Source organism: Epinephelus moara, chromosome 10 (assembly GCF_006386435.1).
Source record: "Epinephelus moara isolate mb chromosome 10, YSFRI_EMoa_1.0, whole genome shotgun sequence".
Classification (NCBI taxonomy): Eukaryota; Metazoa; Chordata; class Actinopteri; order Perciformes; family Serranidae; genus Epinephelus; species Epinephelus moara.
In genome coordinates this window covers 30,756,936-30,772,074 of record NC_065515.1, presented here as the reverse complement: position 1 = coordinate 30,772,074, position 15,139 = coordinate 30,756,936, and the positions used below count along the sequence as shown (strand labels likewise).

The following is a 15,139-nucleotide window of genomic DNA, read 5'->3' as shown; positions in this document are numbered from 1 at the left end:
TGAGCGCGGAGCACAGAGAAGCAGTCAGAGCTACAGGCTACAGTGAGGCTAAAAACAGAGTTCATATGACGTTTTTCGAAACAACTTTTTATGTCGCGGCTGCAGCACACTTGGATCACTATGGAGGTACTCTGTGGATTCAATTTTGTGTTCTTGGACGTTAGTCTGGGGCACCGTCTGCCATTAGGTGTGCTAGCCGCTCCACCCGCTGCTCTCCGCAAGGGATGTGAGGACTCTAAAACTTCACCAGGGCCTCCGTCGGCATATGGGTGAGTAGATAATGGCTGAATTTTCATTTTTGGGTGCACTATCCCTTTAACATATGAGTCTGACAGAAATGCCTTATGATCTCAAGTATACTGTTGGTGAACACATACATGAAACTGTTGTGCTGTAAGAAAAATGTTGAGTTGCATTTATCTTCTGAATACTAAATTAAACGTAAACGTTATAGAGCCTGGTGAATGCTAATATTAAAAGGGCCTATTATCCTATATATTTTTTATTTTTTGTCACACACACACACACACACACACACATATATATATATATATAGTTACAATGCTGTTCATATTAACTGCAGCCCAAGTTTTAAATAATGAGGTAAACGTATGTAAAAAGTAACAACTGTGAGCAAAAACCTCAGGCGACAGATTGTTCTGAATACTCTGCTTCCAACTGTGTTTACCACTTTTGAGACAAGCTGGTGTCAGCTCTTGATGGATATCTTTACATGTTCATCTGCTCCATGTGCGCTACTGTCGCCTACACTGCTTCATGTAGCTACATGCTAACGTTGGCGAAACATGTAATCTTGGTTACCAATGTTCATTTCTCGCTGATTTGATTATATTTGTGCTGAAACACATCTGACTGTGTTGATTTTGGATTAGAAGGTTTTATTGGTGATTTCTGATGGTAGAAAGTGCTGCTTTATTCCATTAAAGCCATTTCCCTGCTGCAATGATGGTGAAGGGATCACAGATGTATGGGAAGGACCGGATACAGCCATGGAGGTGAGGCCCTGTTCATTCCTATCAAAGTTGCTTTGTGGCAAAGAAAAAACTCAATTTCCTAGGTATAACATTACTTATATCTTCTACATCATGGGCCCTATACAGTAAGCATTCAAGAAACTTAAGGTGGCATAGCGGCTTACTTCTGCCGGCCAAGCAGCTACTCCTGGTTTAGTGCTCCAACAAACTAAATGGGGGTAAAATGATTTATTCATGCAACACATCTAGACTTTCAAAATGTTATCACACCAAATGAATCAAATATGGATGATGAAACTAGTCGTTGAGACGCTCAATAAAATGTATCCACTGATTTACAGACATCTCTTTCACCTGCACTTTGTAATTTCAAGTCTAGCCATTGTGAAAAATTGGCTTCAAAGCCTGGCACTATTCCTGAGGGCTTGGCAGGGATACCAAGAGCACACAAGTGGAAGATCTGGAAAAGCTGACCAACCGGAGCAGACTGGGCTTTTCCGGGAGAGGGTCTTAAAGAGACAGGTGCTAAAACAGAGCAATCAAGATGAAGGGTGATACAGATGTCAAAGCACGGGCAGTATGAGGAAGATTAAGTGTTTTTAGACTATTAAAGCATGTAAACATACTCTAGTAGAAACCTGAAAAAGAATATAATAGGTCCCCTTTAACTTTTAAACTAAAATCCTGTTGATAATAATGTTGATATTAAGCATTTTAACTATTCCACTTTTAACGTGCAAGCGATCACTTGTTTGTTGTTTAACATCATCAATCATGGAGGAACAGGAGGAACTACATTACATTTTGCCAGTGTTGTGCCAAGTTATCACACTGAGCTCTCACTAAACATTACTCCACGGATAGTGGTAAGCACCGGTAAGGATGGTACGAGATTCAGTAGTGACACAAGTGTAAGTTCTACAACATGCTCCTAAATTCTAACACATATCCTATATGCTTTCATAAGAATATGAGAAAAACATTTTATAGAAATATATAAAATAAAGAAATTAAAAATACAATCTCTTAGAGAGTAACAACAAATGCTGCATCATTATCAGAGCAGGTTTTAGTGTCCACTACAACATACCTGTCCCACTTGAACATGGGTGTCTTCTATGGAGTGGGAGTAAGCTTTGATCAGCTGTTTCATCTGCCGCAAGTGGGCCTCTTCGATTTCCTGGAATTTCTGCTCACACAAACACGTACACACATTCACACCATGGTGAAGAAAAGGGAAAAAAAACCTCAGTTAATTTATCTGTCTCTGTGGGTTGACATTTCTCTCTGACCTTTTGTGCCAATTAAATCCTTTCAAGACCAAGCACATTACATCAAAGCTACATCGACATTAAAAACACAGCTGATACTTAAAGTTACTAAAAACAGGACATTTTCCTGTTTTCAACTAAATTAGTCCTTTTTTTAATGTCTTGTTTATTTGTAATAATAAATATGTGGTTAGGCCTGGTGATAGACGGGATGTGTTTATTGACAAGAGGTCGTCTGTACAACTGATTTTGTGTTTTTGTCTGGTCTTGTGTTATTTCAGTTGCTGTCTGTTTGTTTTTGGTATGTGTTTTGTTTATATTCATTGTCGTGGTTGTAACTGTTTGTTTCTGTTCCTCCTGTCACTCATGAGCATTCAGAGAAGCAGCCACAATCAAATAAGACAGAGACTTAACCCTCCACATATATGCAATGAAGTGAGAACACTTTTAACGACATCTGAGGATTCAGGAGCAGCTACAGAGAGGCAGTCAGCCAGCAGAGGAGGCAGCGGGTTGCCAGGTCGTTAAACCAGCGATAATTCGAGAGGATTTAGTATTTAAGTTTGATCCTGCTTTTTATTCAGCCAGCTCGTTTGTCGCTGTCTGGTTCAGAGGAATTGTCTTGATATAGTGCCATTGGCTTTTGTTCGAGAAGTGAGTTCGTGAGCAGAGTTTTGCCAGTTTCTTTTCCCCAATTAACTGGGCAGAGAGTGCAAACATAAAACATTCTCCGCTGACTCCTCACAACTGCTGTCAGCCTTCAGCAGGGCATTTCATTCCCATCTGCCACGACTCCAGGGGCTGGTTGCATTAAGACATTTCAGAGAGCTCTTTGTGAACATCAGAGAAGATAAATATATTCATAAGAAGCAGTGTGCAGCACAAGTTGCCGTCAGACACTGGCATTTAATTTCCCTACGTGGGTCCATGTTGCCAAAACAGTCCAATCAACAAGTTAACTGTCAGTCTGTTTGACTTCATGATTACAGCTCTTAGTTTGTTGGTAAAAAAAAGCCAGTATGAATACAATCTCAAAACCCATCGGCTATCGTTCTTACGACAATAAGCCTCTGGGGAGCAACAGACAGTATTTTTGGAGATCCGGAGTCGGCAGCAGATATCCGATCCAAGACTTTCCCTAATCTCCGTGAACTGATATTTGAATATAAATGCAAATCATTGTCAGACAACAGCCGATGGGTTCTGAGATTGCATTTCGGCCAGCTCGCTCTCCATATGGATTGCTTCCCTGTGCCTCAAACATGATTGGTCAATATTACTCGAATTACAAACGGACTATGAACGAAAATCAGAATGCTTGGGTTACAAATCCAGAATCTAATTATAGAGATAAGTAAAAATACAACTGCAACAAAACTAAAAGACAACCATGTGTCTTAATTTCCCTTAGTGTGGACCAAATGAACCAAACTACAGGCGTGAAAATACCCATTGATAATTTAGTTTTGTGTCTGATAAAAAGTATCTTGGTCTCTTATTTACTGGTCCGTTATTTATTTGGTCTTACTCTGTTTCTTTTTTTATCTATTGACACATGTTTTTCTCGCAGGAACCACGTAACCCTTCATACTAATGACCAAATCTTCCCCCTCAAAGCTATTACAAGAGATAATTGGTCACAAGGATTTCAGTCATCATTGCAAATGTAAAACACAGAAGCACTCGTTGAGGTTTGTTGAAGATTTCCATGGAAACAGCAGCAGTAACCATGGAAGTGTGGAGGCAATGATTAAAGGTAATGAGCGGGGGACAGGATGTGCATGCGTGTGCGAGTGGGTGGGTGTTTAGGAGTCGGGGGTTGAGGTTGCCATTTTAGGGGAAGGCATGATAGGATAATAAATGAAAGGATAAGATGGAGTTTTTGTGTGGTGGGAGGTTACGGAGAGGGTGAGTCAGGGAGATAAAGAGAACGATAAAGCCCAAGAGAAGAAGAGATGCAGAAAAAAACACCACATCAGAGGGTGGGAGAGAGACAGAGGAAGAAGTGGTCCTCGGCCCTGCTGGAGTCGGAGCTGACCTGGGAGGACTCGCTCATCTTCTGCTCAAACTCTCCTCCCACGCGGTTGTACTTCTCGATGCACAACGCAAATGACTCAGCCGCTTTCTTAGACTTCAGCTCCGCCTAGTGAGAAAGAAAAGGAAAAGAAAAAAGATGGCCTTAAGCTACAGTCTCTCATTCACAAACCTGAAATAAGAATGAATAGCTCAATGAGTGAGTGAGAATCATTTCTGCCACATGATTACAACTACTGCATTCACAATTCAGTCCGTACCATAAAAGAACAGAACAGCAATTTATTCAGAGAGCTGACAGCGAGGAGCGCAGCGGTTACGAAATGTTGTTTTCCGTAATTGTGATGACAAGATGAGTCTAATTAATTTAACCTCAATTTAAACAGACACTCTTGTCTCATGAGTGGAACACAAAAACACACTTAAGATGGATTTAAGGGTCACAAGACAGATCATAATAACCCGACATCCCAGAGCTTAATAAGAAATCGCTTCTGCAGAGATCTGTCAAGTTCACATCCGGCTGACGACAAGATAGAGACACATGGAATAGATCTGGACTCTTATTTACTTTAATACAATTTCACAAAAAGTACTGTTATATATTTTTGCTTTTTGATTTATTACTTTTGTGAAATTATGAGATTAAAGGGATAGATCAGATTTTTAAAGTGGCTCTCAGGTACCACAGTCAGTGAATTACATACAATAGGCACACCCCCAGTTTGTAGAAGAAGGCAGGAGTACTGCCACTGAAACTAAGCAATGTACCGCTGTGGAAAGACAGCAGGAAAACAGATTTTGGCCTTAAAATTATTATTATTTTTTTTAAATCAAGAAGGCTACGCTATAATTAGAAGATTTTCAACACTTTACCTTGGGTTACACAGCTCTTACCTACAGGTGTTATCTATGCTCTATTCAAAACAACATGACTGCTTTGAGAAAAAAAGTAATTTTGTAGAATTCTGGATTTGCTGGTCTGTCGCTGCCTCACTCAGGTAGCTTATTTGTCTTATTGTGTGACTTTGGTGTTAGTTCATATTCATCAAAATAACACAAACTAACTTATTAAAGCAGCGGTAGACCAGCAGCTCCCGTGTTCTGCAAGCTTTTTGTTCAAGGAGTCTGGTGATCTTAAAGAGAGCATAGATTACAACTTTAGTTCCCTGTCTGAAGTCGTCGTCTGACAGTGAAAATGTTCCCAACATAGAGCACACTGAACTAATTTTAATTTATCTTAAGTGGGACTTTTTTTAGGTGGCTAAAATAGGTTCTGCTGCTGCCCCTGTCCACAGCAGTACAGTGCATAGTTTGGATAAGTACCTCATACAACCCTGCTTCAAAAAAATCCAAACTATCCCTTTAAAAGCCCAATCACAGAGTTATCCTCAGGGTGCGTTGTGATGATTATAAGAAGGGGGCAACTATTCAAAAGTATTATGTGTTATTAATATAAAAATAAGTTCATAATCATCACAGTCGTACAAATATGCTGCATAGCAAAGGAATAACAGATTTATTATTATGAATAAAGATCATAAAGTAGGCTGTGTGTTATGGTTGCAAGCACCAGGAAAAGTAGTAACTGCACCCTGAGTGTTTGGTCAAACTACTTATTTCCAAAGTCAAGAATTAACTTTCAGGCTTAACCTAACCATAAATGATCATATCAAAGCTGGGCTTCAAGTGATGACTGAGTTTCAAATATTTCTCATTACATGTTCATACTACTAATGACTTCCACTTACCATCAAAACTTCTTAACAAGCTGAGTTTTAATCATTTTAGCCCAACATTGTTCAGGGAAATTTGATTCGTAACACAGATGGATGAAATCATAACAGCTACTGAATGTCAACAGATGACAACTGAACAAACATCATCCACTGATACAGTTTAAGACTTCAGAAAAAACAAATGAGTGGATCTTGAGTTGGGATTGTTTTGTCAAATGATAATAATTCAATTCTGAACAAGTGTAAATAATGGATTTTAGCTCTTCTAAAATCAGATGTGTTGTTTGTTTGAAGCTTGATCCCCCAAACTGCAAAATAATGCTGTCAAGAGTTTTTATGGGAATTACTTCTTCAGTAATTTTTCTAGCTGATTTGCACTCATGCATTAGCAAAAATATGTTTGATGGTTTCCTTCTGCATCAGAAAAGACTTAAGTTACAGCAATTTGAACTTCAAAAGAACTTCAAACAAAGTAAACAAGGCGTATTGATCCTTTGCTACCTTCAGTGAATTATCCAGTAAATAAACAACATAGTTTCTGGAAAGAGATCCTGCAGATTTTTATGAAAATGTATTTTTCCAGTACTGTGCACCACAAATTTAATTATTTTCACTTTAATTGTATCAGTGTGGAGTCAAAAACCTCAGGGACAGATATCTTAAACCCTGAATAAATAAAATAAAACCTATTTACGTGGTTCAACACAAGCAGTAGGTGAGAAATCAGGGCTCTTTTGCCAATTTGTGTGAACCAACCCTTTGATTTTCTTTCAGAGGACACTTGATTAGCTCCTGTTCTCTTTAAAACCTGAAAACAATCGTAAGAGTAGACAGAGTAGAGACTAACTTTCTCCAGTTCTTTCTGTGGAGCTCCCTCCTTCCTGAGCCGGTCTAGCTCCAAACACTTGGCATGGTAACCCTCCTTTGACTTCTGAAGGTGGCCACTCTGAACCTGCAGCACCTGCACCGCCTCCACTGTCCCCACCATCTCCTCCTTTGTCTAGGTGATGCACGTGCACGCGCACGCGCACACACACACACACACACACACACACACACACACACACACACACACACAAATGAAAAGACAACACATGGACATCCTGTACAGATCATCACTGAACTTCATACTTAATGGAAACGGCAGCAATTACCACGAAGGGAGAAGACAGTAATGGGATTTTCTTTGAGATAAATTAGATCAGGATGACAGATTCTCCATGAAGGGCAAGTAATGAGAAATCGTACAAGTCTATCTACTTTTTCTCAGAGGCATTAAAAATCGGCCAATTTTTCGTAAGATTAGTGGTGAGGCATCTGAGTTCTCTCGTACCTTGCGGTGAATTTTGACCTGCTCGTCGCCGTACTTGTTGATGTCCCGGATGAGATCGTTCATCTTTCTCATCAGCTCGAGGTGGCAGAGGGCCAGTTTGTCTGACGACACCCTGAACACATCCCACATGGGAGCAAAAGTCCTAGGAAATACATACACAAGCATCAAGCACACACATTAGACTGCTGTGTTCTGCCTTCATTTTGAATTTACTCTAATACCAAAACCAAACTCAGCAGTGACGTGTGCTCTGCAGCAGTGGTTCTCAACCTGGGGGTTGCTAGACAGTTGTGGAGAGAAAAAGCCTATTAAAAATAAAATAATGTATTTTAGAATGGAGAATGGTTTTTACACCACATTCCCTGTACTCAATAGATTTTATTGAGTGTGTCTGTGAGAGTCAAAGATGATTATTCTGGGGATTCGTGACTTGAAAAAGTTGGGAATCACTGCTCTGCTGCACCTGTTACCACATCCAGCAGCAATGTGACAGTATGCTGACCGACCCTGGTGTACACTTCCACATCACTGCAGCGAGGTGAGTTGGTTTAACCAGTGAAGGTCAGCAAAAACAAGATTTTCTGCTCCTGTTAAGCTGCCCTTTCATTTATCTAAAAGCCTCTGGAAAGTGTTTTTCTTTACCCTTCAACAGTCAAGACTACAAAGGCAACAATGAAATTGAAAGCAGGGAAAAAAAATCCTTATATATGATTTATACAGAGATTAACGCTAAAAAACTGTGCTCCATCAGGACTGTGTGGGTGTGGATTGAGCCTGGTCTAATGTAAACCAATGAGAAGAGCGCAAACATAAATACTGTATAAGCTAAATATTGAAGAGGACATTATGTTAATCATAAATATAAACATTTGTTGATGCAGATGGTACTCGTTCATATCTCATATGCAGCTATATGACCACTACATGTTTAATTACAGTAACAAACACCTTCCAACAGTATAAATTCAGTTATAAGGCACTAAAGAGGATGACGAGGGTTTGTTGGGTGAAGCTGCTGTACTGTCCTATCTATACATGACGTTACTCACCCCTGTGGACTTCCGTTGCTCGCCATCTTGGCCAGTTTGCTCATTGATTTGGAGTAAGTCTCCTCAATAGCAGCACTGCAAAAACAAACACACACATTACCTTTAATGGCGTAACCTATAATTCTAATTTAGGGCTGCCCAAGAGAAGTGCAGCAGGTCAGAAAATGCACGTCTCTTTTTTGGTTGCCAGTAACCCAGCAGTAAGAGTAATGTGTGCATTCTTAAAAATGAAAATGTAAATTTGTCTGAATGACTTTTCAGACTGTAGCTTGTAATGTACTCCAGTAGCACTTCCAACAAGACTATTGCCTCTGCTAATGGCCTCATATGTTATGTTCCCTATCTGGAGCTTGCTTTGGCCCAAACACGGTGCATCCACCATCAGAGTCGGCAAGAAAAAGATTTATATTCATCAGTGTTTGGTAAATGTTGCAATAAGCCACATTTAAATGATAAATGGACTGGTTTTACAAGGCTGGGCATGAAACTTTAATAACCATCTGTAGACCCTGAAGAGAAAGGAGGAAGGAGCATTGATCCAAATATCCTGAGGGCGAACACAACAACTTGCTCCTGTGAGTCATAAACAAACAGAATATCGGTCTTGAGCAGTGATGCCGACATTGTGTTGGAACAGAAATTGGATCACGAGAAGCACTAACAGGTATTTTAATTTTCAATTATATTCATTGTTGTTGTTGTTTTTTTTCTCACAGTTTGTTTTTATAGATATTTGATTTTTAATCACAGGGTTTTTTTTATATATTTAATTAATTAAGCTCATGGTGATGCCTTCAAATTGTTCATTTGTCTAAATAAAAATAAAGAACACCTGCATATTGTCTTTTAAACTACAAATTTATTCAAAGTGGCTATGATCAAAATTATCACCCAAATGTGCAGCTCTTCTTGGCTTCACAAAGCTTTATAATACATCAAGTTTCAGCTCATTGTTTAGCTGTGGGTCCTGCAACTACTGTTTCAGTTCACTCTCATTGCTCTCATAGCACAGTTTTCAGCCGCAGCAGGCTCAGCAGGTGAAGGCTCCAGAAATGGCCCATTTTACGCTCAGCACCAAATGACAGACACAGTTAGGGACTAGCTGGCTTACACAGCGGAGCATTTAGCAGCTAAAGAGCCTGTTATTTCTCTCAGGAATTGATAGAGACAGAAAATATAGAGAAAAAGGGGAGTCAGAGCTGCACTTGAATTCAACAGGTGTCCAGAAACACGACTCCAAATGAATGGTTATGTTCACTGCTGAACACGTAAAAAAGAACTTTTCGCTTTCATATCAACTTAAAAGGTGGTGATATGTCAGTGTTGTTGCATTCACACATTGTTTCTGCTGCCCCCAAGTGGCCAAAAAAACATTTATGGCAGGTTAAAATTGACAGAGTGCTCCAGGGATGACATTTCTCTGTAGGCCTGCATGGAGTCGTCCTGTTCCCTTGTCAAAAAACCTATGGGATTTTTCCTTTGGATTTTAGATTATTGCAGAAAATAAGCTCTGCAGCAAACAAACGTTTATGGTACTTACACATTTAGTTCAACGAGATAATCTTCACAAATGGACACCACTTTTATGCTTCTGAAGCCTCGCCAGAAGTTATGACGTATTGTTGTCTAATTTGGTCACTTGTTAGCAACTTTGTTTTTAAGACACAAAGGCTTCAAAATTCACAAGTGGGGTATTTACTGACGTGTTTTATGTTGTAGAACAAAATGTGAAAGTCTGTTAAGCTTGTGTTAACCACAGACCTTATTTCAGGCATCTAACCAAAAACCCATTCAAAAAACCCACTAACTTTGAGACGAGGAGTGCTAAAATGCTAAAACTAATTTCCAGGTTTCATGACTCACTCCTGGAGCATTCTGAAGAGCTTCTGATCACATAATCAGATTGAAATTGAATAAATTTGTGGTTTGGAGTCAGTGTGCAGCCGCTAATCTTTTTTGTTGCATCTACTTCTTTCCAATATACATACCTGAGTACCTTTACATACACGATGTGTATAATTCCACACCTTCTATATTCAAAAGTTTTCTCTTTACAAGCTGCAAATTCTATCATTGGAAATGCTGGAACCAGCAAATAATTGGTCTTTGAGCACCACACCGTTGACCAAATAATCAATTTAAGTCTGCAAATAACGATTCTTTAAGTTATTTTCGCCATTAATTGACGTATGTTAAGTCTATAAAATGCCTGAAAACAGTGAAAAATGTCCATCAATATTTACTAAAGCCCACTGTTATGACTTCAGATGTCTTGTTTTGCCAATTAACAGTCCAAAACCCCAAAGTACTACATTTTCTATCATAAAGGAGACAAAGAAAGCTAGCACTGGGGAATGTTTTGATGCATTCTTGCTTAAAAAAATGACTGAAAGGATTAATTGATCATCAAAATAGTTTTCTGTCGGTAGCCTTATTGACTTACTTACTTGCTTCAGCCCTATGGTCATTGTTTCAGCACTTGTAAAAGCCTGATGCCAGTTGTGTTCCCACTATCAATGGTGCCTCACTAACAAGAAGCAGCAATATATCTCCATTACACTGAGCACCAGGGCGAAGGTAGTAAATACAACATGCACTAACTGAGAAGCCTTGAGAATGTGGTTGGAGTTGTTGTGGTACTTTAACAGAGTGTTTTATATGGTGTCCTCTATCAAATTGACCTTTAAGGCAAGTGGAGGGAGAGAAAGATGGAGGAAATTTATCAAAACAATTGCCTTTCCTACGTCCTGCGGGATCACACGCTATTTTACCCACAGTGGCCCTATTTCATTTCCTGACGGCTGATTTGTTGTCTGCTGCTGTCCGAGCAGATAAGTGAATTTCCCCCTGCGAGGAATGTGCACAGGCACTCTGAATCAATGTCAGGATTATATCACTGGTCTGACAGAGCGCTGTGTGTGTGCGTGTTAACTTCCAGCTGTGAGAGCAAAAACTCCTGTGGGAACCTCATTAATACCCTCAATTTACTCACTGATAACTTCCTAATTAGAGGACAGAGTATTTAACAAACTACCCACTCTGAGAGGACAATTCTAATTAGGTAATTGACTTTCACCCTTTGGTACTACTAGTTAGCCTGTCAGTTCTCACTAGAGCTGCACAATATATCCTTTGTTAATTGTTTTTGCAATGTCAACTCATGCAATACCCAGAGTTAGAGCTGAGTTAGTTAATAGAGTATCAGTAAAAAACTGTTGGACTTGAGATTTTTTAATTGGTGATTTTTGTGTTCAGTTCAATGTTCAATTTGTTAAATAAAAATAAATTGTGGAAAAAAGTTTTCTTTAATTTTTTCAGCACGCTATCTGTTGTATTTTAGCAGTATACTGAAAGCAGCAGAAAGGCTGAATTGAGTACACTTTAAGATCTGTTTATTCATGACAAGTAATGCTGTTATCATGAGGTTTACCATTATTAACAGGGCTGCACGATATGCAAAAAATAAACAAAGCCTCTTACAATTAAAAACCATAAAACTCAAACTCAAAAGCCTAGTCCCAATGAAATGGTCAGTCCCTTTTTCTAGCCCAGCACAGCTACACATTTTGACAAAAAACTGGCCTGTCTCAATTAGACGCCTGGTGTGGTTGCCAAATAGTCAATCTTTATAAGTTCTTTGGATGTATAAAACTGGGTTGTTTTGCTACCCACTTGAGCTAACATTAGTTAACTGTTTAGATATATACACACACACACACACACACACACATAAAAAAGTTGATGGCGTGAATTTTGCAGGGATCTGCACAAAACAAGCACGTTTCCTTGGATCTGGAATATAATTTGTAGGCTTGGGCATCTCTGTCGCACCACAATGCTTCATTTATGATCGTATATTATGACACATTTATGTTTATCAAAAAATTGCAGCTCCTGCGATTTGGATATTTCACTTATTATACAATTTCCATATTATTTCGATGATATTTCGATTTGTGCAGCCTTGGTTGCTGTTGTTGCACGTGACTCAGCAGCCGCTCCCAAGTGGAACATACTGACACTGAGAGGGCCCATGAATAAGAGTTTCGCAACCCCAGTCCACTTGGTGGAGGTAATGCACCTCTAAATTGGTCTGATAACCACAAATAAATCCTAAATAAGAGGAAGCAGAGAATTAAGCTGTACCAGTATCAACAGGCAAATGATGTTGCCTCATCTGTTTTTCGGCAAACTGCTTTCGTCAGCTTCAAATCCAAAATGTTGCCTTATTGGTTGCGGTTTTAATTTTCTTTTACTAACTCTGCCATGTCTTGTCACCCTAAAAACACATGAGCATTCCAGTAAACAAACACAAAGTGTGCCATGCTCATCTTCCCCTCTCCCACCTCTACAGAAATTTTATGTTCCTCATGGAGTCACTCTGAGCTCGGCAGTAAATTGACATGTCAGACAGTAGTTAGTCTGTTTATTTACAAGCATAATATTATGTTAATCATGTTGTCATATTGTTTATTACTAGCACAATACAAGCGCTGTGACACAATAGGCTGAGGTTGCTGATGTAGGCTACTTTTTAATTTACTAGAACGTGTCATAATGACAAATATCGGTTCAGCTGGTTTGCATTAAATCAAACCAGTTTAAACTCTTACACAAGACTGGACAAAAGTTTTTTTTTCCTAGAATGGCAAAGGCCTTACCTGCTCTACTCTGCCTCTGATTGGCTTACCCTTACATTACCCTTACCTTTCTCACTCCTCCTTAACCTAACCAACTCAACCAACAAAGGCAACAAGTATTAGCCGAAGGGAGAGTAGGGTGGGTCATGCCTTCACCATTCTCGGAAAAATAATTAAGCAGACCGTTACAGCAGAACTAGAAATCGATCCAACTCTTACTCAGATTATTTAAACCCAGCAAATGCAAACATGGATAAAACATAAAAGTCTGTACCGCAGGTCGCACAGAAATAATCAACCTTTCAGACCTGTGAGTGTGTTGAGTGTTTGAGAGCTTCAAAAGTAGCACAGAAGTGAGGACAGGGGTCAGAGATCAGAGCAGAGAGGGACCACTAACACAGTTTAAACAAAGACAGACTTGTTTGGTGTTCTCTGACAGGACTTTGAAACACCTTGTTAGATGCAATGAAGGATGAAATCCAAAACAGTTCACATATCATCTCTGAGCATTTCACCCAACCTTGGCACAGTCTCTCATCTCTCCTTCCAAGTATACAGAGTCAAGAATGCAGAATTTATCCACCAGAGTCCCATCACTAGCACCACCTCCCACACATATTCACAAATACACACAAACCTTACCTCTCGCGGACAAACTCGGCTAGCTCCTTGGTTGCCAGCTGGCCATGCTTCATGTTGTGGTAAAGCACGTCAAAGCCGGCATTTTTCTCCCCCTGCCAAGGTAGAAATAAAGATACACACACACACACACCGTCTGTTAGCACCCAAATGAGGAACATCAAACCAACATTTGAAAGTCAAAGAGAGTGATGTCAGTCGGTGCTTCAGTACAGCAATATCGTATTTGTTTTGAGCTTTAGCTGAATTGCCATATTACACATTACCACTGATATTCCTCTAAAAGAGAGTCAGTCAGACTCACTGGCTCCCAGGAAATATTACACTATCAGTCACATGCACACCTACGGCACTGAAACACTCATATGAAACCAGCTTTAAATTCTGTTTAGTGTGAAACAACACTGACATCAATACTACATCCATAGTTGTGTGTAGAGGTCCATTTTGGCATTTGCTTTATGGCAGCAATATATGTAAACAAAGTTTTACTGTAAGATAAGAAAAAACTTGTATCTATGTTTTTCAGCTGATCATAATTGAAAACATGGACCCATTTTAAACTAAATTCTAAATGCCAGCTGTGATCTGTGACAGCACATACACAAAAAGATATGATTTGGCAAAAACACTACATATTAATTATTTACCTTTATATATTACGTGGCACAATCAGCGTTAGATTTTGCCTCACCACTCGCTGTCACACACAACACAACAATATACTGACTCTGAGACAAAGTAGCTCATCACTACAAGACCTTCTGTGTTACCACCTTAAGGGGATTTATACTTGTGTGTCTGTGTCACTCTGCAGTTACACCTCCAAAACACTAGTTGGCGGCAAAGGTTTCTGTGAAGTGCTGTAAAGTTTAATTGATTCAAAACACGCAAAACACACTTCAAACATGGCTTAGTAGAGAGAATTTCAAGTACACAAATCAGCTTTGCTACAACTCGCAGCATTCACAGACAAAGCACTTGTCTTTTGCTGGACACATTTTCCCCACAAATACAACATGCTAATGTTTTTAGCAGAAGCCTATGGCATTTTACATTGTATAAATTAGCCTAGTGGCTTCTCTCTACTCATATGAAGCCAGGGACAACAGCAACATTTAACAAAGGTAACATCACACAATTCGGCTCCGTTACAACTCACAAGGTTCACCGACAAAAAAACTGACTTCTACTAAATACGTTTTCCAAACAACAGGAACTAAGAAACGAGATCATATTTCTCCTGTTTTAGCTTCTCTGCACTGGCTCCCTGTAAAATCCAGAATTGAATTTAAAATTCTACTGTTAACTTATAAAGCTCTAAATGGTCAAGCTCCATCATATCTTAGTGAGCTCATAGTGCCATATTATCCCACCAGAACACTGCGCTCTGAGAACGCAGGGTTACTCGTGGTCCCTAAAGTCTCCAAAAGTAGATC

The 15,139-nt window shown here is 39.4% G+C and overlaps 1 protein-coding gene across 6 annotated transcripts in view; it reads right to left on the bottom strand.

Moving 5' to 3' along the window:
- Positions 1-15,139, bottom strand: part of fcho1 (FCH and mu domain containing endocytic adaptor 1) — an 81,625-nt gene that overhangs the window by 27,926 nt on the left and 38,560 nt on the right. For all 6 annotated transcript variants that reach the window (XR_007570539.1, XR_007570538.1, XM_050054024.1 and 3 more), the window contains exons 3-8: positions 13,704-13,795; positions 8,422-8,496; positions 7,373-7,514; positions 6,887-7,039; positions 4,305-4,409; positions 2,086-2,184 (exon numbers count right to left, since the gene is read on the bottom strand). Coding sequence is in view for 4 of the 6 variants with exons in the window: in XM_050054024.1 (XP_049909981.1) it covers positions 2,086-2,184; positions 4,305-4,409; positions 6,887-7,039; positions 7,373-7,514; positions 8,422-8,496; positions 13,704-13,795 (666 nt within the window). In the remaining 2 variants the exon portion in view is untranslated. The remainder of the gene's footprint in view (positions 1-2,085; positions 2,185-4,304; positions 4,410-6,886; positions 7,040-7,372; positions 7,515-8,421; positions 8,497-13,703; positions 13,796-15,139) is intronic.